Source organism: Anolis carolinensis, chromosome 2 (assembly GCF_035594765.1).
Source record: "Anolis carolinensis isolate JA03-04 chromosome 2, rAnoCar3.1.pri, whole genome shotgun sequence".
NCBI classification, from domain to species: domain Eukaryota; kingdom Metazoa; phylum Chordata; class Lepidosauria; order Squamata; family Dactyloidae; genus Anolis; species Anolis carolinensis.
Window position 1 is genome coordinate 29,689,484 of NC_085842.1, and position 27,946 is coordinate 29,717,429.

General features: G+C 43.0%; 1 protein-coding gene across 14 annotated transcripts in view; it reads right to left on the bottom strand.

Moving 5' to 3' along the window:
- Positions 1-14,964: 14,964 nt before the first annotated feature.
- mgat1 (alpha-1,3-mannosyl-glycoprotein 2-beta-N-acetylglucosaminyltransferase) overlaps positions 14,965-27,946 on the bottom strand; it is a 48,782-nt gene continuing 35,800 nt past the window's right edge. For all 14 annotated transcript variants that reach the window (XM_062969560.1, XM_062969557.1, XM_062969552.1 and 11 more), the window contains one exon: positions 14,965-20,732. In XM_062969560.1, coding sequence (XP_062825630.1) covers positions 19,305-20,657 — 1,353 coding nt within the window. In that variant the 5' untranslated portion in view covers positions 20,658-20,732 and the 3' untranslated portion in view covers positions 14,965-19,304. The remainder of the gene's footprint in view (positions 20,733-27,946) is intronic.

Here is a 27,946-nt window from a genome sequence, read left to right on the forward strand (position 1 = left end):
TGCATTCATTCTGCAGTGTAGATGCACCTTTATTTAAAGCACTTCTGCCCTACTTTTCAGCCCAAAAGTCTCCCAGGGTGACTAAGAAATAATTAATTTGTTGTCAAAGGCTTTCATGGACAGAATCATGGGGTTGCTGTGAGTTTTCCGGCCTGTATGGCCATGTTCCAGAAGCATTCTCTCCTGACGTTTTGCCCACATCTATGGCAGGCACCCTCAGAGGTTGTGATGTTGAGCACACAAGCCCCCGCCCTCACATTGCTTTGTCACACAGCTGATTTCTGCCAGGAGTTCCACAGGCTCGCAGGAACTCTAAATTTCCCTTCCAGATAGGCTTCAGGCACACAGAAACAGTGTATCTTCCATTCAGAACTGCTACTGTAGCCGAAAAACCGCAGGCAGCCTCTCTTCCTTAAGGCTCCATTGTCCTTTGCTACACATTAACCAAGAGTAATAAATTGTATCTGCTGTTTGCTTTCACTTCCCAGCCTGCAAAAGAGCTTCTTTTGCAGGCTCTTCCTACAACTCAAAAATTAACAATAAAACCCTTTCCGAGCCGCAGATCTCTGCCAGGTTGGTCGAGGCGGTCCAGAACTGCCTCGGGAACAAGGGACTGCAGTCTTTCCCATCGTGGATATGGAAACCCACTGGGCTCCCATATCCACAACTCAACGGATTCACTCCGGACCAATTCTATTTTACTCTGGGACATTTTCTAAACTAAACTAAATCTCGCATTTTTCCACAACAGCCCCAATTCACCTCCTGACAAATGAATTGGTTCCTTTTCATGAATGAGTGGCCTTTTTATGAATTAGCATGGGCAACGCGATCTAAAAAGTACTTTTATGCCTTATTATGAACTCCTTATTATGAACTTTTCCCTTTCCCTGCATGAACCCCTTGTATCTCCCATTTCTAGGGGAACCCCAAAAGCCTTTTTGCCTGATGGGCTGCTGGAGAACCTCTGGGATTCCTCTCTTTGACCTTCATGGGAAACACAGGGGTGATCGAAGCCCTCTGAAAGCCCCATGAGTCTACCTGCGTCTGTCTCCCAACACATGGGGATGCTGGATCTCATGTTTCTCCCCCATTGTGAATCCCACATGTGCCTCCTATCAATTTTATTTTATTTTATTTTATTATACTTTATGATATCTTGCTCCTTATAAAAAGAAGCACTATGACCCTGATGTAAACTTTTGGCCAACACACCATCCTGACCTGAGTATCACCAGGCTGCCTCAGGCCATATTCTACAAACATGGATTACCATGATCACCATCTGGAAATAAAATAATGATCTTCCTCAAACTTCGGAGGGCGATGCCAGGCCACTTGAGAATGGAGCAACCTTTGGACATTCCAATCATTCACCTAAATGGCTTACCTCCTCTGCAAATAAACTGCAGCTATCAAGATAAATCCATCTCCCTTCCTTGGACTCTGAAATCTTAATCCCATCAAGATTTCCAATGCTGCTGCTCTTTTGACAATAGAGCTGACATCCAGGTGTCAGACTCCCATCCAAGGGACTTGTTATTCCAATCAGTATATCAATAGGCAGTCCAGTTAGCAGAGACCTAGAGCACCCACTGGACTGTTTGACAATGGACCCAAAATAGGGTCAATCATTAATCCTGTCATCAACATATGATTGCCTTTGTTTCTCCTGTTGCCGCACCTCCATTGGCCAGCCAGGGAGAGACGTCACAGGCTTGTGCTTCCATTGGCTGAGGCGTGTGAGCCCCCAGACCACTACTTCTGGCTCCTGACATTTCCCCTGACCAATCAGCGAGGAGCCAGCTGGGTTGGCGGGAGCGGGAAATTCAAAATGAAAAAGTATAAAATGTGTATTTTTCTGTGTAATGGCATGCTGGTTCTTCTTGTAACTTATTGCTGCCATCATCCTGCTCCAGCTGGACCAGAATAAATTAGGTGACTTCTGCTGCAAACTTAGTGAGCCTTTTATTGGAAAAGGGGAAATCTTTATTTGCTTCTCGTAAGCTTGCCAGGTGTTGTGCAACCCTCCTTCTGGGTCTAGCGTGGGTCTCCACTTCCAGTGAGATTCCCAAATCTTTGATCTCCTCATCTGTTGTGAGGTCTGTTTGAAACTAGGCAAGTGGGGTTTATATATCTGTGTAAGGTCCAGGGTGGGAGAAAGAACTCTTGTCTGCCAGAGGCAAGTGTGAATGTTGAAATTGGCCAGCTTAATTAGCATTGAATAGCCTTGCAGTTTCAAGGCCTGGCTCATTCCTGTCTGGGGTAATCCTTTGTTCGGAGGTGATTAGCTGGCCTTGATTGTTTCTTGTCTGGAATTCCCCTGTTTTTGAGTGTTCTTCTCTATTGTATATTTCCTTTATTGTGTATTGTGTATGTTCTTTATGTGTCCAGTTTGGTTCATCAGGTGCTCTGCTATGGCTGACTTCTCTGGTTGAGTTAGTCGGCAGTGCATTTCACGTTCTTTGATTTGTGTTTGAGCAATGCTGCGTTTGGTGGTCCCAGAGAATTCAGCCATAGCAGAGCACTTGATGAACCTATCTGGAAACAGCATATTATTTGAAAACGCATAAATGCTGGACCACTCTAACAACCACCATGTCAGATTACACAGAGAAGCCACTGAAATCCACAAACATGTGGACAATTTCAACAGAAAGGAGGAAACCATGAAAATGAACAAAATCTGGCTACCAGTATTTAATAAACTCTAAAATTAAAACAGTAAATAAAGAGCAACACTAAGAAAAGGGAATTCCAGACAGAAAACAATCAGGGCCAGCTAACACTTCCCAACAAAGGATTCTCCCTGGCAGGAAGCAGCCAGACCTTGAAGCTGCAAGGATTTTCAATGCTAATCAAGGTGGGCAATTGCTGCATTCACATTTGCCTCAAACCGACAAGAGTTCTTTCTCCCACCCTGGACATTATTCCACAGATATGTGAACCCCACTTGCCTAGATTCCAACAGACCTCACAATCTCTGAGTATGCTTGCCATAGATGTTGGTGAAACGTCAGGAGAGAATGCTTCTGGAACATGGCCAGTCAGCAACTAAAGTAGTGCCATCCTGCTTTCATTCTACAGTGTAGATGCACTTTTATTTAAAGCAGTTTTGCCCTTCTTTTCAGCCCAAAAGTCTCCCAGGTGACTAAGAAATAATTAATTTGGCAGCTTTCTGCCTTCAGGCATTCGATCTAAAAAAAAAAAAGACGTGCTAAAAATAGATGGTGCCACGTTTCTTTTTGGCCCATCGTAGTCTAGTTTCTCAGCTTCCTTACAACTGCTTTTGCAGTCGGCCTTCCATATGCACGGCTTCCACCATCCCTGGCTTTTAAAATATTGTTTTTAAAAAATCCAAAACGAAAAGCTTGATTTTGATATTTTATATAAGGGTTGCCTTTTTACTATGCCATCGTATATAATGGGGCTTTAGCCCCCATAGATTTGGATATCCACGTTGACCCTGAAACTAAACACAAGAGCTGAGCATACTTGGAATTTGGAAATCCGAAAACCCAAACTAGTCCACAGGGATGGCTGAGATAGTGACTCCTTTGTTTTCTGGTGGTTCAATGTACACACACTTCATTCTCTGCAAAATATTGCGTATATAATTACCTTCAGGCTACACACACACACACACACACACACACACACATATATACAGTAGAGTCTTGCTTATCCAACATAAAGGGGCCAGGGGAATGTTGGATGAGTGAAAATGTTGGATAATAAGGAGGAATTAAGGAAAAGCCTATTAAACATCAAATTATGTTATGATTTTACATATTAAGCACCAAACGTCATGTTTTACCACAAATCAACAGAAAAAGCAGTTCAATACACAGTAATGTTATGTAGTAATTTGTATTTACGAATTTAACACCAAAACATCGCAATATATTGAAAACATTGACTACAAAAACACTGACCACTAAAAGGCAGACTGTGTTGGATAATACAGACCGTTGGATGAGCAAAGGTTGGATAAGCGAGACTCTACTGTGAGTGTGTGTGTGTGTGTGTGTGTGTGATGTACTGTATATGTAACATAAATGAATATTGGGTCTCATCTCCAAAATATCTCAAGATGTATCTGCAAGTATACATTCTGAATCTGAAACCCTTCTAGCCCTAAACATTTTGGATAAGAGATACTGAACCTGAACTTTCTACACTACCATATAAAATCCATATATGGTAATCTGCTTTGAACTGAATTATATGTAGACTCATATAATCCAGTTCAGAGCAGATAACCTGGTTTATATTATTTGATCATGTGGATTATATGGCAGTGTAGAAGGGGCCTTAGTCACATTTGTGTACAGATTATTTAAAAAATATTATTATTGATAATATTTAATACACAGCAAGATTAGTACACAGCAAACAAGACCACTATGCTGGCTTTTGTATTGGATCACTTCCCAAGTGTCTAGGACTATGTGATGTATCTGTGCAAATCTGAGTAGGGTGGCCTTTTGCAGCGGACAGATGGTAATTTTGTCAGCGCCGATTGTTTTCAAGTGCTGGCCAAGGTCTTTAGGCATTGCACCCAGTGTGTCGATCACCACTGGGACCACCTTTACTGGCTTGTACTAGAGTCTTTGCAGTTTGATCTTTAAATTCCCATATCGTGCCATCTTTTCCAGTTGCTTCTCGTAGATTCTATTATTCCTGATATATTTATACACTGCTTTTCTCCCAGGACCAGGGCCCCATCTACACTGCCATATAACACAGTCTGAACTGCATTACGTGGTCAATGTCAATTAGATTCATATAACGTAGGCTGAACTTCATTGAACTGGATCATGAGTCTACACTGCCATATAATCCAGTTCAGTGGATTATATGAAACTACATTATGTGGCAGTGGAAATGGGGTCTGGGATTCAAAGCGGCTCCAGCCTTACTTTCTCCTTTTTGCAAATCGCAGCCATTTCCTAGTGAATAAAACAGCAAAAGGTAAAGGTAAAGGTTTCCCCTGACGTTAAGTCCAGTCATGTCTGACTGTGGGTTGGTGCTCATCTCCATTTCTAAGCTGAAGAGCCGGCGTTGTCCGTAGACACCTCCAAGGTCATGTGGCCGGCATGACTGCATGGAGCGCCGTTACCCTCCCGCTGGAGCGGTACCTATTGACCTACTCACGTTTACATGTTTTCGAACTGCTAGGTTGGCAGAAGCTGGAGCTAACAGCGGGCGCTCATTCCACTCCAGGGATTTGAACCTGGGACCTTTCGGTCTGCAAGTTCAGCAACTCAGTGCTTTAACACACTTCGCCAACGGGGCTCCTAAAAACAACAAAACCCCTTGCTAAATAGCCTTTCCCCTCCCTGGCTTTACACCCTTCTGTTCAGCCATCCAATTAGACTAATTGAATTATTGCTCTGTGTGTGCATTCATGTGTTCATGCACACAAGCAACCTATCCCCATTGCCAATACTCTGCAATTGATTTCCTGTCAAATAGCAGGGAGATCAATGGAATATTGGTAGAGGATGGGAGAAAACAGAGAAGTTGCCTTCACCTCTTAGGTATACAAAGCACAAACTTTGGGACAGAAAGACCAGGGATCTGAGTTTATTTAGCGTGCATCTACACTGTAGAACAGGCATGGGCAAACTCTGGCCCTTCAGGTGTTTTGGACTACAACTCCCACAATTCCTAACAGCCGATGGGCTGTTAGGAATTGTGGGAGTTGTAGTCCAAAACACCTGGAGGGCCAGAGTTTGCCCTTGCCTGGCGTATAATAAACTCAGTCTGGACACAACTTCAAGTGCCATGGCTCAATGCTATGGAATCACAGGAGTTGCAGTTTCACAAGGTCTTTAGCCTTCTCTGTCAAAGAGGCTGGTGCATCACCAGACCACAACTCCCAGGATTCCATAGCATTAAGCTATGGCAGTTAAAGTGGTGTCAAAACTGCATTAATTCGACAATGTAGATGCATTCTAGAAGAAACTACAGTAGTTTGCTTTATGTCCGAGCCAATTGAGAAAGGCAAGACAATGGAGGCTCCTTCTTTGGAAGCTTTTAAACAGAGGCTGGATGGCCATCTGTTGGGGTGCTTTGATTATGTTTTTCCTGCATGTCAGGGACTTGGACTAGATGGCCCGTGTGGTCTTTTCCATCTTGCCCTTTCCCTCCTTGTGAAGTCTTGGCCCTGTCTCTTCCTCTCCTTTGCTTTCGTTCCCCCCTGTTTATAGGTGTTCCCTTTAATGTAGATGGAGCCCCGGTGGCGAAGTGTGTTAAAGCGCTGAGCTGCTGAACTTGCAGACCGAAAGGTCCCAGGTTCAAATCCCGGGAGCAGAGTGAGCGCCCGCTGTTAGCTCCAGCTTTTGCCAACCTAGCAGTTCGAAAACATGCCAATGTGAGTAGATCAATAGGTACCGTTCCAGTGGGAAGGTAACGGCACTCCATGCAGTCATGCTGGCCACATGACCTTGGAGGTGTCTACGGACAACGCTGACTCTTCGGCTTAGAAATGGAGATGAGCACCAACCCCCCACAGTCAGACATGACTGGACTTAACGTCAGGGGAAACCTTTACCTTTACTTATAGTGTAGATACCTCCCTTTGTATTAGTTTTGGGTGGAGCATTAAAAAACCCCTGGAGGCCACCCTTAGTTGGTCTATTCCATTTGCCTCAACAGAGCTCTCTTGCTAGACTCCTCTTTCTGCAGCAGAGCTACAGTGACCAGAAGCTTGGGAATTGTCTGGTAATCCTAGGCCCAAGCAATCCAAAACAGGCGTTCTAGGCACCTGCATTCAGCCAGCATTCATTTCCCACCAGTCTCAGAGACAACAGAAGCTTTTGACTAGCTTAATCTTAGCAAGAAGGAAGGTTGAGACAGTTTATGAGCACCAGCAAGTAAACCATCGCCTTCCATCAGAGGCAGAAGACTTTCAAGGACTCCAGAGAGATGACTGCAACCAGCAAAATCTTCATTTGTAATGTATTGTCCTAAGCTATCTTATAATAGTCCCAGGTGGAGTTAACCCTTTATTCACCTTGTTTTCAGTAAACTCATTTTGGTTATCTTTTCACTTTGCCTAAAGTGCCTCTGTATGTTAAGGGTCTAAGGGTATACAGATAGCCCCCGAGTAAAGCCAGACACTATAGTTTTTCCCAAAGGCTCGGGCGTGCCATCACACTCCTGGTGAGTCAACTGGGTGTAAATTACTTTTGCATTTTGAACTTAATTTTTGGCATAACTGAATTAGATAGACGAAGGATGAAGAAAATTGGGACATTCTGAAAGCATCTGAAAAAGTGGGACAATAGAGGCTTAAATGGGACTAAATCCCTCCCGATTTGGGACAGTTGGATGGCATATCGACCTGCTTTTCTTCCCTCTTAACTCGTAGCAATTCTGTCTGTATAGCACAGTGGTTTGAGCATTGGAATATGACTTCGAAGGGTAGTGTTCAAATCCTCGCTCCGCTATGAAGCCTATTGGGTGAGCTTTGGTGCAAGTCACACTCTCTCAGCTTCAAGAGACAGCCCACCCCACAGTAGATTTACTTTAGGGTTGTCAGAAACAACTTGAAGGGTCACAACAATAGTTTAAAAACCCATTTACTGGCAAACTTTGAAAACTATGAATTGTGTGTACCTTTTGCTTGTAGCAATCATCACAATGCATGCTTCATATCCCTTGTTTAAACATGATTTTTTAAAAATGCCAGGAAGCTTGCTGGAGCTTTGTGTTCCTTTTGTTTGGCATTTGGATTAAACTATGCAAACTCACACGGAGGAGCTTATTTTGCATAAGCTCCAGGACTGCAAAGAAGGCTGCGGTTGTGTTTTTTCCATGGCTTGTGTGGTTGGAAAGGAGGAGGGAAAGAGCATTACTCAACATCCTGGAATAAGGGTGGGGTTCTGGGGGGCATAGTATTTTGTATCCCTTGAAGACATGTGACCCCTCCCTTTCCCTAAACATTGAGGCTAATTTTTCATAATCAAGAGAATGCAAATGATTGGCATGTAGTGACATAGAAACAGAGCCGGCCCTAGGTATTTTTCAAGTGTAGGCGAACAGAATTTTGGCGCCCCCCCCCCCCAAACCAATCACTGAAAAATAAAAGCGTTGGATAAGCGAAAATGTTGGATAATAAGGAAGTATAAAGGAAAAGCCTATAAAACATCAAATTACATTATGATTTTAAAAATTAAGCACCAAAACATCATGTTTTACAACAAATCAATAGAAAAAGCAGTTCAATACATGGTAATGTTATGTAGGAATTACTATATTTGCAAATTTAGCACTAAACATTGAACAGGGATATAGGGCAGTGTGGACTTAGATAACCCAGATAGCCCTCAGTATTAAAAAAAAAACAACCCTAAAATCAGGACAATAAATAAAGAACAACACTCTGAAAACAGAAGAAATCCAGACAGTAAGCAATCAGGGACAGCTAACTCCTCCCAAAAAAAGATTCTCCCAGGCAAGAAGAAGCCAGGCCTTGAAGCCACAGGGCCATTAAATGCTAATCAAGGTGATTAATTACAACATTCACACCTGCTTCAAAGAAAAGTTCTTTCTCCCACCCTGGACCTTCTACAGATATATAAACCTCACATACCTAGCTTCCAAGTTCCTACAGACCTCACAATCTCTGAAGGCCCCAAAGGTGGGCTTGCGTGGTGCGAAGGTGGGTCTGCGCTGGCCGGAAGGCCCAGCGCGGCCGCTGGAAGGCTCGAAAGAGAAGGAGGTGGAGAGTGATGCCCTCCTCCCAGGACGATGGTGCCCCCGGGACGATGGCGCCACAGGCAAATGCCTATTTCGCCTTATGGTTGGACCTCCTCTGCATAGAAACCATTGTTGCACACAGGCACACAGAATTTCTATGTCCAAAACCATATTGCTCTACAGTCGTCCTTCTACATTTGTAGTAGCGACTTCTGCAGATTGGATTATTCACCGATATTATTAAAAATTGTTCATGGAAACCCACCGGGAAAAGTTTATTTCATTGGAGATTTTTAAGCAGAGACAGGATGGCCATCTGTCGGGAATGCTTTGATTGTGTCTTCCTGCCTGGCAGAATGGGGTTGGACTGGATGGCTCTTGGGGTGTTAGCTAGCCCTGACTGATTCATGTCTGGAGTTCCCCTGTTTTCTGAGTGTTGTTCTTTATTACTGTCCTGATTTTAGAGGTTTTTTTTTTAAAAAAATACTGGTAGCCAAATTTTGTTCATTTTTATGGTTTCATCCTTTTTGTTGAAATTGTTCACATGTCAGCAAACACCTCCCAACAAAGGATTCCCCCAGGCAGTAAGTAGCCAGCCAGACCATGATTCTAAAAGACTATTTAGTGCTAATCAAGGTGGCCAGTTGCTGCTTCCTGCCTGGGGAATCCTTTGTTGAGAGGTGTAAACTGGCCCTGATTGTTTCTTGTCAGGAATTCCCCTGTCTTCTGATTGTTGTTCTTTATTTACTGTCCTGATTTACTGTCCAGAGTTTTTTTAATACTGGTAGCTAGATTTTGTTCATTTTGGCCCCTTTGGAAGAAGGAAAATGTACCTTTGATTGTCGCAGGGCAGGCAGTAATGACCTTTGCCCAGTACAGAGAATGGCTGTTGGACTGTAATTGGCAGCAAACCTCCTCCTGCAGTGAGAACAGTCACCTCTTGTGTGGCAATATTGCTGTGACCCGTTTTAAAAAGGGATTGGAAAAGAACGCGAATTTAGTAATTTGGTGGACTTCAGTAGTGGAAGGAGCAGGTTTTATATCATTTGAAGCTCGTTATTTTACTTTTAAAGCATTAAGTCTGCCATTTACAGCCAATGATTTAAAAAATAAATTGATGACAGTATCTAAAACTAGCTGCAATTCTTTAAACATGGAGAGGAAATAAAAGCATCTCCAGTCTAGATGTTCATGGGTCACAGGTGGAAGAGACCCAAAGGGACATCCAGTCCAATCCCATCCTGCCCTGGGGGAGGACAATACAATGAAAGGACTCCTCTGACAGATGGCCACCCAACCTCTGTCTCCAGAAGAGGCTCCAACATACTGTACTCCCAGGCTGAACAGCTCTTACCATCAAAAAGTTGGGTGGCTGTGAGTTTTCCAGGCTGTATGGCTATGTTCCAGAAGCATTCTCTCCTGATGTTTCACCCACATAGCAGGCATCCTCAGAGGATGTGAAGTCTGTTGGAAACTAGGCAGGTGAAGTTTATATATCTGTGGTATGTCCAGAGTAGGAGAAAGAACGCTTGTCTGTTGGAGGCAAGTGTGAATGTTGCAATTGTCCAGTTTGATGAGCATTGAATAGCCTTACAGTTGCAAAGCCTAGCTGCTTCCTGCCTGGGGGAATCCTTTGTTGGGAAGTGTTAGCTGGTCCTGATTGTTCCTTGTCTGGAATTCCCATTTTTGAGTGTTTTTCTTTATTTACTGTCCTGATTTTAGAGTAGTTTTAATACTGGTAGCCACATATTGTTCATTTTTATAGTTGACTCCTTTTTGTTGAAATTGTCCACATGCTTGTGGAATTCAGTGGCTTCTCCATGTAGTCTGACATGGTGGTTGTTAGAGTGGTCCAGCATTTCTGTGTTCTCACATAATATGCTGTGTTCAAGTTGGTTCATCAAGCGCTCTGCTATGGCTGACTTCTCTGGTTGAGTTAGTCTGCAGTGTCTTTTACATTCCTTGATTCATGTTTGGGCAATGCTGTGTTTGGTGGTCCCTATGTAGACATGTAATGTCTAAAGCTGCCTGGTATATGGTATATTCCTGCACACAGAACTGCTGGACCACTCTACCAACCACCATGTCAGATGACACAGAGAAGCCACTGAAATCCAAAAACATGTGGACAATTTCAACAGAAAGGAACCATGAAAATGAACAAAATCTGGCTATCGGTATTAAAAAAAAACTCTAAAATCAGAACAGTAAATAAAGAACAACACTCAGAAGGGGAATTCCAGGCAGGAAACAATCAGGGCCAGCTAACACCTCCCAAGAAAGGAGTCCCCCAAGCAGGAAGCAGCCAGGCTTTGAAGGTGCAAGCCTATTCAATGCTCATCAAGGTGGACAATTGCAACATTCACACTTGCCTCAGGCAGACAAGAATTCTTTCTCCCATCCTGGACATCTCAGATATATAAACCCCACTTGCCGAGTTTTTGATAGACTTCACAACCTCTGAGGATGTCTGCCACAGATGTGGGTGAAACATCAGGAGAGAATGCTTCTGGAACATGGCCATACAACCCAGAAAACTCACAGGAACCCAATGATTCCGGCCATGAATCCTTCGACAACACATCAAATAGTTCTTCCTATTATTCAGAAGGAATATTTTCCTGTAGTTTGCATCCATAGCTCCACGTCTTAGTCTCCAGAGCAGCGGAAAACAAGCCTCTCAATTGAGAAACTCTATTCCATTTCAGCTTCAGGTTAAAATCACACAGATACCACCACGTCTTCACATTCAAGCCAGCTCTTTCCTCTCCTTCCACCTTTAGTGTCTTGTGTTTTGTAGCATATTGACATCTGGCGATCTTGAAAGCTTGTGCATGTTTTCCTGTGGCCTTTTGGTTGCCCTAATAAAAATCTGTATTAATGAAAACACCTTTTTCCTTCTGGCCAACGCAGTTCCGTTTGCTTTTTTAAATGACAGATGGTCAATTACTTGCTTCACCCCGCTGAAACCTGAACAGTCTATTTCTTAACGGCTTCTGAAATTCCCCACATATCTCAACTCAATGTGCAGCCATATGGGCTTTAAAAAAATTATAGTTTCAGTCCAGTGATTTGCAGAATGTTTGTGTTCTATTTTTGCACACTAGCGCCAATTAAGACAACTACATCTTCAGCCTGAGGGATGTTGGGTCATCTGAAGACGCTGTTAGGTGTTTAAAATTAAGGATGTAGATTATAACGTATGTATGAAATGAGACTTCGAGAGATAGAACATTTAAAAGGCAATAAATCACAAACTACAAGAAGAAAGGAAGTCAAAATACAGAGCAGGGGTGTCAAGTTGGTTTTTTTTATAGTTTTGTACAGCCAGGAAGATAGCTGGAGGAAATGACTCAGATGCCATAGCTTAATTCATGAACAAAACACACACACCCTTCAAAATGATTTATGTGAGGTCACAAAAGACCTGAGAATGTGGTGTGTTTCATGGTTATTAAAGGAAAAAAATCACACATGCAACTTGTGGCCAGGTCAAATGTGATTTGCTGGGGCTGGCTCATTTCAAGTTAGGAAAGCACCAGCAACAAAATCTTAATTCTGTAATAAACCTGAATATTATGTTCCAAGAGAAAATTGTACATAAGGATGCTGCTTCTTTTAGGCAGAGTTCTTTTTCTCAGAGGTCCCATTGCTGGTAGGAAATTGTAATATGTATAAGACTAAACTAGGACCCTGAATTGGACTCCACACCCCAGTAGTCTTAGCCTTCCAGATGTTGGACTATAACCCCAGCAGCCTTCGCCAGGATTCACAATGAAGGATATCAAAAACAGCATTTCAGCAACAGCTAGAGAGCTGCCTGCCTGCTCCCACCCATGCTCTACTACAGGGGTCCCCAAACTTTTTAAGCCGAGGGCCGGTCCACAATCCTTCAGACTGTTGAGGGGCCGGATTATCATTTGAAAAAAATGCAAACAAATTCTGATGCACACTGCATTTGTCTTATTTGTAGTGCAAAAACAACAACAACAATGAAAGAACAATACAATATTTAAAAATAAAAACAATTTTAACCAACATAAATTTATCAGGATTTCAATGGGAAGTGTGGTCCTGCTTCTGGCCAATGAGATAGTCAAATTAATTAGGGTTGTTGCTGTTGTTGTTGTTGTGTGCCTTCAAGTCATTTCAGACTTTGGCTGAGCCCAAGTCTAAAATGTATTTATTTATTTATTTATTATTTACTGCATTTATTTACTACATTTGTATCACACCCTTCTCACCCCAAAGGGGACTCAGTGGCTTACAAATTATATGTACATACAATATATTATATTATTAGCATCGCACAATATTACCATTATATATTACTACTAGCTATGCCCGGCCACGCGTTGCTGTGGTGTTGTCTGGTGGTGTTGGTGAGAACTTGTTGAGGTAGTGGTGGTATTGAATGTCTGTTGTATGGTTGTCTTTATGTTTAGTATGCATTTGGTTGTTTGTGTACTGTGAAAGTGGTGAGGGTAGAGGGGGTCTATGTCCCTGTGTAGTATTGTATAGTATTTATACGTTGTCCATGTGTTGGGAATGCTTGGATTGTGTCCTGCTGCATAGTAGAAAGGGTTGGGCTGGATGGCCCTTAGGGGTCTCTCCAAACTCTTGTGCCTGTCCCCTGGGCTGAGTGCGTTGCTAGGAGACCAAGTGGGCAGAGCATAGCCTTCTAACTGGCAGCAATTGGATAAAAACAATTATTCCTCTCCCTGTAATTAGGACTTTATTTTTCTTTTCTTTTTGTTGTATCAACCTAGAGCCGTGGATGATGGGTTGTGTTGTCAAATTTCGAGGTTGGGGGGCCTGTCGTTTTGTTGTTTTGTCCGCTGCCCTGATGCCATCACTCTTTTATATATATAGATATTGAACTATACCACTATACTGTAATATTATTAGTAATATTATATGTAATATAGAATATATAATTAATATTATTATGATATGGTATTATTAGTAGTGTTATATTGTATTACATTATAATATTATTATCAATATTATATGTATATACAATATATTATATTATAAAACTGAGGGCGGGGGCCAGGTAAATGACCTCGGAGGGCCGCATCCGGCCCCCGGGCCTTAGTTTGGGGACCCCTGCTCTGCTACATCATATATCCTACTAAATAATTATTTATTATCTGCTGATCCATTTTAATAAACTTTAAATAGTTGTTCTGTTGATCCTCAGAAAAAGAACTGGGAATCTGTATCTTTAAGTACAAAGAGTAATGTGCATTTTATTTTAAAGTAACCTGTTAAAGAAGTGGTTAGGTTGCTGCGAGTTTTCCAGACTGTATGATCATGTTCCAGAAGCACTCTCTTCCTGACGTTTCGCACACATCTATGGCAGGCATCCTCAGAGGTTGTGAGGTCTATTGAAAACTAGGCAACTAGTTTATATATCTGTGGAAGGTCCAGGGTGGGAGAAAGAACTCTTGTCTGTTTGAGGCAAGTGTGAATGTTGCAACTGGCCAGCTTGATTAGCATTGAATAGCCTTGCAGCTTCAAAGCCTGGCTGCTTCCTTCCTGGGGGAATCCTTTGTTGGGAGCTGTTAGCTGGCCCTGATTATTTCCTGTCTCAAATTCCCCTTTCTTTTGAGTGTTGTTCATTATTTACTGTCCTGGTTTTAGAGTTTTTTTTTTAATACTGGTAGCCAGATTTTGTTCATTTTTATAGTTGACTCCTTTCGGTTGAAACTGTCCATGTGCTTGTGGATTTCAATGGCTTCTCTGTGTAGTCTGACATGGTGGTGGTTAAGAGTGGTCCAGCATTTCTGTGATCAATATGCTGTGTCCAGGTTGGTTCATCAAGTGCTCTGCTATGGCTGACTTCTCTGGCTGAATCAGTTTGCAGTGCCTTTTACGTATGTTCCTTGATTCGTGTTTGGGCAATGCTGTGTGGTTAGAGTTTACCAATGGCCCTTGGTAGCAATGATAATGTAATAAATGAAGTTTGCATTTAAAGTGGCTATTCTTGTTGCCTGTGATCTAGGGTCCCAATTAGTGCTGACAGTGATCGAGAGGAAAAGCAGGCATGACTCACTCCCATGTTCTGATTCTGAGCTCCCCTAGAACAGCTAGCAAGCCATTTGGAACACAGATTTACATAAATCTTTGGTTAGTGTGAAAAAAGCAAGGGTGTTTGGGTTTGTTTGTTTTTTTTGTCCTTGACATTCGTCTGGCTCTACTTAACACTGACTAACAAACATCCAATGACGCAATGAGATAAAAGACACAGGCTGTCTGAAAAGGACCAGTTTATTTTATTGTGGAAAATAAGTTTTTGCATCTTTAATTTTTTTTCTCACTAATTGAACTCTGGACATAATAACAGCATCTCTCCATCAAACACAATGCAATAGCTCCTGGCTTGCACCCGGAGTATATTTAGTTCAAATCTCAAAACAGACTTCTGTGTGTGGAAAGGGATGGGGGCGGAGGGGAGAGGGGGCAGCGGCTGCTGGTGGGCTCTCCTTGACAGAAACCCTTAGTCTTGGCCCTTGGGTCTCCGCTGGCTCCCTTAAGAATAATTTGTTATCCAGATCAGAAAGAGAAGCAGTAGCCCTGTGAACTTGGGCAAAAGACAAACACAGATGACATGCCAAGAGAGAGAAATAATCAGGCAACAGGTGGTACGGGTAGTTACACAGATCTGTGGGATCCAAGCAAGACAGAAAAAAATCCTCGAGTCAGACTCCTTGTGCAGGACGTGAAGGTTACTGCCTTAAAACACTCTCCATTCACTGGAAAGGATGTACAGAGATGTACAGATGTATGCTCCTAACTTCTGCCTAGATTAAAGGAAGAAGGGCAGAGATACAGGCAAATTTGGAGCACTTTAGGGAGGGAAGAAATGATGCATCACCAGCAGTGCTTTCCCCTCTTCCTCTCCAGCAGCTGTGGCTTTTTGCCTGGGTCCAAGAGGACAGAAAGGGAAGAGGGAACAGCATATGTTGCTTTCGTCTCTTTCCCTTGAAATCACTAGCTCTCTTCTACTAAAAAGGGCTGCCCATCCTCTAAGGTGTTCCTTTATCTGCAGCGGGAATCAGTCTGAACACGTAGTCAAAGGTGATGGCACCCTAGATTTGTCTTTTCCTTATATGCCACAACTTCCAACCTCAATTTTTTTTGGCAATGTTTGAATTAGGCAGTTTTCAAAAGCAGGGACAAGGGCCAAACGAATGTGCAAAAGGAATCAAATGCACTATCATCATATGCTTTACCATCTTCCTAACATATAAGGTAGATGTTCTCAAGCTCCGAGTTTCCAACTTCCGTATGTCCCAGTCAGCATTCAAGGAATAAGCAAAAGCCTTGGAGGACCAACATTTGACCTGTGAGCGATCATTTTCCCACTAACTGTTCAGGACAGAGGATAACAAGGTACATCATATCAAATTCATGTGCCCCAGAGGGCTAACTAGGGACAAATAAGGTTTTTACTTTCAAAATGCCTTCTTGCCAATTTTAGTTTCAAAGAGAAGTTAACAGAAGTTTCTGCTGCTGCTGCTGCTGCTGCTGCAAAAAAAGACTTCTCTGGGGACTAAAATGGTTTGGCCTCACCTGGCAAAAATGTCCCAAAACTCAATTTCTTCCACTAAGCTGAGCCCCCAAGCCTCTGCTAGTAGCACCCCTGCCCCCAGTGAAGGAGAAATTGGGGGCACAAGGGGGGCTGCTTTCCATGGATTGGGCAATATCACATACAAATGAATTCCTGCCTGCTTTATTCTCATCCCAGAAACTTTACAAATATGTCTTCCCTCATAGATGAATTCCTCTGAGAGAATCCAAAACACCTCACTTTGAAAAAAAATTACAAAACCTCAAGGTGAGGATCTTCAGCAGAACAGGTGTCTCCCCAACACATCTAAGGGCTGCGTTGCATCACTGCTGTTTTCCAAAACACAATAAAGCAGATACATCAAACCATTTCATTTTGTCCCCCAAGGCACCATCTCCTGTCTTCTCATCCACACCGACTAGAAGAACAGAGACATGAAAGGAAGGCCTCTGACACCCATTTCACTTAAACCTGACCCAGGAAGGAAATTCTTAACTAAAATTAGCAAAGAGAAGTGTTCTTCCTCCACTCACCAAGGAGAGCGTAGTATGTATTTTTGTTTTTTCTTTAGAAAAAAAATGACACATAAAAGTAATACAGCATTGGAACCAACAAAATACTACCCTTTGGTGTGGTCTGAATTTTGGCCAAGTGAGGTCTGAAGTCCTTTCTCAATGCCTGCTGTGAGTAAAGTGGTTGTAGAGAAGCTCTGCAGCACCTCAGAGGCAAAGATGGGCAAGGGGGAGTCTGCACCACTGAGTAAGGCTGGGCTCCTTTTCAAGAAAGCCCCTTCTGTGGCACATTCTGCTGTCGTCTCAGGAATGCTTCCCCTCCTGCCTCAATCCTCCCAGACACAGCAGTGTCCTGTTCTCATATGGCAGCAACAATATTATAACTCATTTGTGTGTGGTGGTGGTGATCCCCCTTTTTTTTTCGGACTACAATCCCCAGAGGTTAGGCTGGTTAGCTAGGGAATGTTTGGATTTTTAATATTAAAAACCACATTTTCTATGCTCTGGTAAATGCCACTGAAATGACAGAATGTTCTGAAGCTCAAATATTAGGAAGGAAAAAAGCCTTTCCCCCAAAAAGGAATTAAGGCAGCCTGGGAGGGTGGATGGGAAATGTTGACTCACTTGGGAAGAAAAAACATGGCATCTCTGATAGGCCATAATTAAACCAGCATCTTCTCTTAAATATCCTATAAGAATGGGCCACCAAAAACACTGAGAACAAAGGTGAAGAAGCTCTAGCTGAATGCAACCTGGTGCAATCCAAATGGGTTCAATTAAAACTCCTTGCTCTAGAACAGGCCTACACAACCTGCAGCCCTCCAGGTTGTGGGACTTCAGCTCCCAGAATTCCTGACCATTCAACAAGCTGTCTAGGCTAGGGAGGTGAGAGGCCCAAACATATGGAGGGCCACAGGTTGTGCAGACCTGATCTAGAACAGGTTTTTTAAACCCTGCTCCTCCAGGTGGTTTGGACTTCACCTCCCACAAATCCCAGCCAGCTTATCTGGAGAAACAGAGTTTGAAAAACACTGCTGTACAACATAGGAGCTGTAGTCCAGCACACAGCTGAGAAAAGTGGCTTCATCATAACAGATCCAATACCACCTCAGTCTCCAAATGGGGCCCCAAAAGTCTGCTAGCTTCTATACATACATCAACCAGAAGCCTAAGACCTCTGCATCACTGTGCGAGTTTTGCAAATGCAAGGAGTGTACGTTTTTGTGTTTCCAAGCATAATCCACCTGCAAGTTTTAAGGCTTTGGGTCAGTCTCCCTCAGCCTGGTATCCTTCATTGGACTTATACTACAATGTCCATCATCTTTTAGGCTTTCTGTGAGTCGAAGGAAGCAGTTTGGCAAGGGCTGAGAGGAGAGCTGCTGAGCAACCATCGTGTCCCTCTTTTAGCTGGGCGAGTGGAAGAAAATGTCTGCCTCTCTTCAAGATTTCGTGTAGGCTAAAGACAAGACAGAGGTCCAAAATGTCACTTTCTGGATTACAATTCTCAGAATCCCTCAGCCATGCCAGCACAGGGACATAATGGGAACTGCAGTCCAAAATGTTTTATTACCATGTCTCACTATGGTTCTGTAAAAAAGATAACACAATTCCATGCTATTCCCTTCCATTTTACCCTACTGTTACTGGTAAATGCAAGCCAGAATTTCTTACTTTGCCTCATCATCTCCAGAGCGATCTTCATGTCACTTGAATCAGCATATGCATCTTTTCTCAAATGTCCAATCCAATAGGGCTAAAGATATAAATTATCCAAGAGACCCATTTTTAAAGGCCAATATGGTCAATTAAAATAGTCCTTCTAAATGGGCCCAGTGCTCATTAATAAGACTTTCCTATCTTCCAGGCCAGGCCAAGTGAGAACAGAACAGGCAAACCAAGACGTGGGAAAACGACTGCATTTCTTTCCTGTACTTTGAGCTTACAGAAATTGTGACCCACCAGGCTGAATGTGGTAGACCAGTTATGTACAGTGAGCTATTGGGAGCTTTCTAAGTCAATCATTTTCATTTCCATGAAATCATAAAATACAAACGGGTGAGTTATTGAGCCCCTCACAGGCCACACCATAAGCTGATGAGCTCCATCTGGCATGCTGGTTCAGAAGCCACCCAGAGCCTGTGGTAGCTGGAGACACCTCAGTGGGTTTTGCCACTTTGGTCTTAAAATGCACCCATTTGGAGAAGCTACCAAAGAACCAACTGAGTGAACACACTGCTATGTCAAGGAGTAGAATAGGCACTAGGGAGGCAGAACTGAGAAACCCCAGAATGCTCCACCTCACCCCATCTTTTTGGGGGCATTAGAATCATCTCCACAACAGACCCCTCCAACCCTCATATTTTAAGTGCACAAAGCAACCCTCACCCCTGGAATGCACTCGAATGCCACACAGGAAGAAAAAAAAAATACAGAGTTTTGTCCACCCACCCACCCTACCCCAGCACCCCTTTCCTTGTAAGGTCCAACATGCTTAGGATCAACAGCTGCTAACTCCAGCTGGGGTCGTAACCTGTCCAGTCCGAAGGAGGCGCTAAGTAAACACGCCGCCCTCGATAAAGGAAGCTGACAATGCCCTGGTAGCCAGCACGGGGCACTCCCGACTTGAGGTCGTCCATGACGCCCAAAGCTTTTGCAAAGGCCTTGAAAGAGTCCCGAGTGGTATATTGCACTCGGACTGTACCCAATTCCCGGCGCTGGTTACCCTGTAGCTCCTCAACTCGCAGCTCAGGGGCCCCATAGACCTGGGCCAGGAAAGAGCGATCATACTCTTCCTTCTTGAGGTAAGATAGGTCCATCTGGGTGAAAGGCACGAAGCGGTCATTGAGCTTGATGAACTTCAGGTACTGGTCAAAGAACTGACCATGGCTCACACCCTTGCGGCCAAAAGTCATAGTGCGGGACACCTCGGGCCTGATGCATGAACGGCCCTGCCGTTGTTCAGGCTGCCGCATCCAATCATCCCAGAAGGCCTTGGGCCACTTGGGCTCTAACTCATCCCATAGGTCAGAAAGCAGAAGCCAGCCAAGACCAGGAAAAAAATCCGTACGGTAAAGCAGCTCCGGGTGGGCAACATCAACCATCTGTTCCTTGCCATTATCATTCCACGCAGAGATGCACCAAAGGCCTGGGTCAGCTAACAGGTGTGGAAAGATTGCTTGGAAATATTCAAAGAAATCTGGAGCTACTTCCAGGTCATCTTCCACCAGAATGGCTGCTTGGTACTTGAAGGTCCGGAAGACCTGGCTCAGAGCCCAACGATAGTGCCGAGCAATCTTGTAATAGCCTTGGAATTTGCGGTGGTCAGTGGGTACAGGAATATCACTCAGGTTAGGCTGCTTGATGTGCATGATAGCGTCTCCATAGGAGGCGATGACCCTGGCTGTCTCCTCGTGTCCGCAGTCCTGGCTTACAATGATGGGGAACCGCTCCTTTGAAGGCCGGTAATGTAATAGCTTGTCTAGGCAACGGCGGACTGTGCTGCGGTCACAGGCAATGACGACCACCGGTAAAGTAGCATCTGGAGAGATCTGACTGCGACGGGACAAAGGAGCAGCTGTGGAAGGTTTGGCAGACGCTGCAGCAGCTGACAGGTGGTGCTTTTTGGCCTCATCAGCCTTTCTCCTGGTCCAAAGGGCACTGTAACGGTAGATCTGATGCAAGAGGTCCTTCTGGCGCTCAAGTTCCACTTCAGCGTCCTGGGCCAATCGGATGACCTCTTCCGTCAGGTGGCTATGGTCTGAGAAAGACTGAGGCCGTGTCCACAAGAAGAAGAGAATCAGGGCATTCCAAGCCACAAAAAGCACCACGCCCCAGAGAACCAGGCTGATTTTCTTCACCATCCTTCACAGGCACAGGCCCCAACACTGTCTTCTTGTGTTGTTCCCGCTAATAGGTGTTAGACCATCACCATCAACCTGGAAAATAGTGGGGAAAATGTCTTTAATGGAGACACCAAATATAACAAGTTTCTCTATTTTTTCTTTGCCCCATCACTCTGGTTTTTTAAAAAAGTTACCAATTACTCTCTATTTTTCATAATTTATCCTAGATGGCAAAGTTGCATTTTGTTAGAAAATATAGGGCCCCAAATGAAGATGCAACTCAGCAATAATCAATAGAGACAAATGGACCTGCTTCCACAATGGTTCCCAGATATTGTACCAAAAGAAGCCATCTAGATATATCTTGTCTTAATTCATGATCCAAGTATTGGTTCCACATTACATGTACATTCACCTCAGCCTTGTGTTCTATGCAGGTTCCATTTCAGAAATGTTAATGAAGACAAAAATGAGGAAACAAAGCTGTCTTATGTCAGAAAGGAAGAGAATGACACAAATCTGCATCTTTCTCTGGCACTGTTTTCATTTCCTGTAACAGTCATGTGTTTTCAAAGCACTGTTACAAGAAATGAACAGTTCTATACCACAATCAACATGGAATCAAACGAGTCAGCTTAAATGGGAAGGTTATACAGCTTAGTTTGTTTGCAACTTACACATACAAGGCCCCTATTATTCATTTGACAATCTCTACTGAGGGACTGACCTATCCGTTGAGGGTCATCCTATGACCAACTACTTGAGGGCCATCAATCCATAGGGAAAAGGTCAAGGAGTAAGAGGCCAGGTCAAACCAGCTGTGTAAGTCAGCTCACCATAGCTAAAAGCCCATGATATACATTTACGACCCTGTCTACAGCAGTCATTTGTCAATAGATTTTCTAACCAAATTTTAAAAGCTATGGCACATGCAAACACACATTTCCACTCAAACATTCAAAGAGCTCCTTTCATTCATCACAGACTGCCAGCTTCTTGCAACAATTCTTTGCCTGGGCAAGCCAAAAGAATACTTGAAATAAGGCAGTTCTCTAGCCAAACTTCAATCCTTACCACATAAGGGTTTGAGTTGGATGTTGTAAAAGGCAAAGAACCGTTTATTATTTCCACACTTTTAATTGATTATCCAGCAATTAAAATCTTGAGGAAGGATCACTTTCCCCATCTGGTTTGTTGTTATGTGCCTTCAAGTCATTTCTGATTTATTAGAACCATAAGGCGAGCCCCTATTAAGGGGGTTTTGTGGTTAAATTTTTAAAAAGGAGTTTGCCTTTGTCGTTTGTAAGTGCCAAAGTTCATCCAATGGGTTTCTACATCCGAGCAAGGATTTTAATCCTGATTTCCAGAGTTCTAATCAATTGCTCAAACTTCTACATAATCCTGGCTCTCCCCCATCTCTAACAGGCATCCCAAATAAGAAAGACACCCTCATCCTGCCCCTACTCAGAGTGAAAAATAATTGTTAAGTGATACATATATTGGTAAAATGGATGTACATGTTATTTTTTTCGCGCCGGGGGGGGGGGGGGGGGGAGTACACACGAACTTAACATTTGTGCCCTTTCTGTATGCAGTCATCATTTCCCCACACTCTCAACAGCCATTTTAACCAGACTTCCTCTACAAAACCCCACAGGCTTTTATTCTGAACAAAGCTAGTAACTTGAGCTGTTACATGCGAGACAATTTTGTACCACAATCATTTGCATAATTTATATGGAAAACAGAACTTGAGCATTTGAAGAACGAAGTATGAACAGCTCCTCTTTCAGGATAAGAAAGAGCAGGATTAACTTCCTGAGGAAACCACAAAATGGGGAGTACTGAATGCTGGACTAGGGCCTGAGCTGGCACAAAGCTCAACTAATGCTGCTACGGAGCTGTGCAATAAGGGCCAGGGCGAATTGATGCCAGGCCAGTTCAACTAGATATTGCTAGGGATTCAAGGACAAAGCATACTTCTTTCTTTCTGCAGCCCTATGTGCCTCTGGTCATAAGGAATTTAAGAGGACATGTTCAAATTGACTTCCTGACAATGAGCAGTAGCTTTTATTCAATCACAGTATATCAAGAAAACCACCACTTAGAACAGTGCATGGAAGCAATGCATTAAAAATTATAACATTACTCTGAACAGGTAACCTTGGAAAAAAGGAGTACTGTCTACTTTTTCCCTTTGAACACTTAATAGATTAAGTGTTGTGACTGTGCCTTCGGTGACTGTGGATGATGGTGGTGGGATCAGGAGAGGAAGGAAAAACCCTCGCGAGGAGGGCTCCTTGGAGGATTTGTACAGGAATAGAATTAGGGAACTCAATGGGGAGTCTTCTGAGGAAGATTCAGATGGAGAGTTTGTGGAAGAAATGGATGCTGGGGAACAGGTGGTGGCTGAGGAAGTGAGCACTGACTGGGCACAGGCACCGGAGATGCCTGGGGAATTGGGGCCTATGGATACTGCTGAACCTTGGGTATCTTCAGAAGCAGATCCCACTTGGTCTGCTTGGAGGAGGGAGGATGGATTCTCAGGTGTGCATGGTGTTGGGTGTGGGCAGAATGATTGGAATTCTGATGAATTAGGCACGCCCGATCCACGAGCCTTAGCTGTGTGGAGTTCTGACTCTGATTAAGGATTTGGGACACCTGCTCTTTGGGTGTTGGTGTTTGGACACCCAGGGAGAATTGGGATAAATTGGGAGTGTTTGGTCACTTCACTTTGCGTGTGGCAAGGTGTTGCTGGGCGCCATTGGGATTCCTGTACGTGTTAAGAAGACTTGACTGGGACTTTGCTTCAGATGTAAGTTTACCTGGGTTGCTCTGCAACGGAGGGCTGGAACTATGTGGGTTTTCCTGGACTGCACTGTTATTACTATTTTTAGCTGCGGTTGCCTTCATTGTCTTGGCTCTTTGTGCCAATTCGTGGACCTTGGATTGATGACAACAGCCTCTGACCCTGGACTGGAATTTGACCCTGTTTCTGCCTTCGCCCTCTGATTAGTCTACCCACGGCTCTTGACTTCTGGCTTGCTTCTGGACCCTGCTGTTGTCTCCTGCCCTGACCCTGGATCAATCTGACGACGTCTCTTCACCTTGTCCCTTGAGCTTCTGGCATTACCTGCACTCCTGAAGCAGTTTGCTGCTGTTCCTGCTATTTTGACTCCGGACCGGTTGACAACGTCTTTTGTTCACTGCCCCTTTAAATCTCCAAAGCCTGCTTGCTTGCAACAGAAAGGGTTTGGAACCATCCCTTCCCTTTTTCACTGGCTCTGACTCTGTTTGCAAGCCCGGTTTTAGTTTCTGTTTAGAGCCTTGTGCTTATGACTTTTGGGAGTTTTTTGGGAAGTTTCCAAGTCTTCGTTTTGTTTTGGCTGCCTTTCCAAGCCAATTTAGTTTGTTTAGAGCTGAATTGAAGCACCTTTTGTTTTATCTAAACTATTTGCTTGGATAAATCCAGTTTGGTTGCTAAAGCATACTTTTTGATACATTTTTGTTTGGACTGCCTTTAAACACTGAAAGTTAAGTGTTTAAAGCCATCTTTTGTGTTTGTGCCTATTTTTTGGGCTATATCTTGAATAAACTCTGTTTTGCTCTCAAATTGGCGTCTGACTCTTGACATTAAGAGTTTAAATGAACAACTAATTTTTTTCAGGGTCATGGGAGAGGAGTTGGCCATTTTTGTATTTTAAGAATATTTTCAAAATAAATTAAACCTATCTTTAAATCATACCACAAAATCAACGCAAACCTGCTGGAATTCCACTTAGATTTTCCTTTATAATTTCAGATTTTTCAAGCCAGTCATCACAGCTTTAAGAGCTATGGTGGGCAAGTAAAAAATGATAGTAGATGGCTAGTTATTACCTAAGTGGATCAAACTCTGATAAGACAAAGGGACTCAAGAAATCAGTAGACTACTATCTAACACACCCTGTTCTATAATGATTACTTCATTCAAGTAGAAAGGTAAAATATACAAATTCTTTTAACATGCATTGTTCCAACAGAATAAGTAGGTACGCAGAAGGAAATCTTGGGAAATACCAGCACAGATTGAAGCTTTATGGCTGGAACCACTTTGAGATCAATTTCACATGAGCACTGCAAAACATTTCAATACAGTTTTTTGTTCTATGTGTAAATTTTCCATGGAAGCAAAATTTACAAAGTTCTTTAACCTATTAACTATTTGTTGGGGGAGTAAGAGCTAGATTCTCAGTGAATGTGAAGCTGAAAATAAGATCATATACGTGTAGTGACAGAGATGAATCCATTGACAGAGCCTTGTGTTTCAATATGGAAGAGTGCATATGGGAGACGAGAGGGGAGAAGGGGCCTTGTTCAACATGCTCTTTTTCAGTTCTTCACACTTCCAAGCTATGTGGCAGAAGCTGGAATGGCCTGTAAATCCTATCTCTCACACACATACCCATTCTGCAATTGACTCCCAGACCCAGTCAGTTCCTTAGACATTAATCCATGATCCTTTAATCCTCTTGACTCCCCCTTGGCCCCCGCAGCTTATCAGTGGCATCAGTAGCCTTCTAAATCTCCACTCAGGAAGTGCCCTGGTTGTGTATTTATGATGAAAATATATTTATCATATATACGTGCTCTTTGCTGCCAGATCTTAGTCAGAAATATGCAAAGTTAGTCATTCAGAAGTTCTGAGATGCTCACTTACTGGCTACCTACACCAGGCAGCTATTACCAGCCGCTTCCAGTTTTTAGGTCACAACCAAATAAACAAAGGTGTGCTGAAATGTAAACTGCCGTACAGAAGTATAAGAAGACAATCCCACAAGAATATTCTGTGAAGATTCCCCATGGGGTATTACTGGTGCTACCATGCTAAAATATATGTGTGTGCATGTACACACACAATCAAAGTGGTTTCAAACACAGAGCTCCTGAAAAATCGGAGATGCCTATTTAAAAATAAAACATGTTTCTAATTAATACCAGGTGGTGTAAGTTACATTTCAGAGGAAGGAACTAGTAAAACCACCTCTGGGTAACTATGAAATTCAATGAGTTGCCGTAAGTCAATAGGCAACATGAAGGCACACACACACATATACAAGTCTTACTACATGAGCAATGCAAAAAGGCCACTAAGGTTTCCAAGGCTGAAGAAAGTGTTGGTCATTTCAGTATTTCCTCGGGGACCTTTTCGCCAACATTGCTGTCACACAAAGTAGTCCCTCAAGATATTCCAAGCTATGTCATTTTCTGTTCCAAGACCTGTGAATTACTTACAAGGACAAAAGCATGCATACTATACACATACTCACTTCCTACTACATATCTGGAAATTAGTTAGTAACTGCAAACTACTTACATACTGAATAGCTTTACAAAGTATGGAAATCTCCATTAGTGAGACTCTACCTCATTGCTGGGACACAGTTATAGGGCAGGTGAAGCATCTGTGTGTCCACCATAGATGATTTGAGATAGGTTTCTACACCCAAAGGAATGGTGTGGAAACACGAACTGGCATACAGAGAAATATTAAAAACATTCAGGAAAATTATGTTCAGTCTTGCAAGAGGCAGAACAACAGGTTCCCACTGGACAGCAACCAAAAAGCAAATATTGATTCTAGACAAAGTAGTTTGACAGTGAGACTTACCTTCCTTTCCCCACAAACTGCCTTGGATGCCTTTTCTGGCAGAAAGGTGCAACATAAATTAAAATAATTCATTGATACAGAGGGGGGAAGCTTCTAGTCATCTGGTGTATTTGAACAAAACTTGCACTAACCTCAAGAAACGTGTTGATGGTTAGATTTTGTTCACATAAGTAGCGTTCAATGCCAATGCCAAACAGCTGCAGCTCTACCAGACTTTCAGCTCCATACAGAAGATGAGACTATAGTGATCCAGGCTATTACCCAAACATACCCAGGTCCTGAAGAAAAGAGTATTGTCTCAGAGTACTGAGAATCTTTTTGGGTCTGAAACAGTGATGCTGCTTGAAGGTCCTCAAGATCTTAAGACAAAGGCATATCTAAGTGGGGTCTATTGGAGTCCATCTGTCCTGCTCAGCAAAGCTCTCAAGAGGATTCCTGCAACATCTGTCAAGTTCCTTACATGACCTTCTTGTACCCTGTCAGGGGTTAAAAAGAGTACAGCCAGCTTGGCTGGTACCTAGACTGATTGATTCAGAATCCATGCTATTAAGGGAGGGGCAGAGGGAGAACAAAAAGGTCACAGAATACAAAAGGGAAGGTTCGACCAAGTTTATGGGGAAAGATGGCAAGTAGACAGATTTTTAAATGATTCTGTACCTGAGATAAACAAGTGAAACAAATGCTTCAGGGACCTCCACTGCAAAGGACAAACCTCCTTATACACTTGTGAGATAGTCACAGCAATTTTTTCTTCCAAAGTTTACGCACTTGAAAAGCAAGGCTCAGTGGATGTTTGTACCACACAGCCCATCAGAGTCTGTCACCACAGGGTTGCCACTCAAGTGGATCCCACAGGAATTATAAAAAGGAGTATTTTGGAGCAGATTCAAGAGAGATGAAGTAGGGTGCTGCATACAGGTTTTATCAGTTTAGTATCAGCTCGTTGTTTATGCTCTAGACAAGACTGAGTGCCTCAAATATAAAAGCTGTTATCCAAATATTGAAGAAATACCTACATCCTATGTATTTTAATTCTCAAAATGGTTTCAGAAGCAGTTTCACACATGTGTTAAATGCAATGGGAGACAATAATAATTCCACTGGAACCCTGTAAGGTAATTCCCAGAAGTAGGGAATTCTTCTCCAGCACCATAATCACAGCCACATGGGAGGAGAAAGAGAGCCTTCTCAATGAGAAAGAAGAACGCTCCTCTGGCAAAAGTCATCCAGAATAATCATGGCAGTTTTCTTTACTTAGGATTGTTGTCGTATGCCTTCAAGTTGTTTCCAATTTACAGTGTCCCTATCACAGCGTTTTCTAAGCCTGAAAGTATGATTTTCTCAGAGTCATTCAGTGGGTTTTCATGGCAGAGCAGGGATTCAAATCTTGGTTTCCAGAATCATAGTCCAATACTCAAACCACTGGGCCACACTGGTAGCCAAGCAAAAATCTGCTCCAGCTCCAGAGGGGAAAAAATAAGTCATCTCAAGAAAGGTTTCACATGACAGATGTGAAACCAAAGCTTGGGTTCTTCAAAAATTTCTTAATGCTGCTCTTTTCCATTGCCTCACCACACAATGAGTCCAGATTCTCAAGTATTTGGTGACACAACGGATACAAATAAAAAAAAATGGCACAGTTCAAAATGCTTTGCAC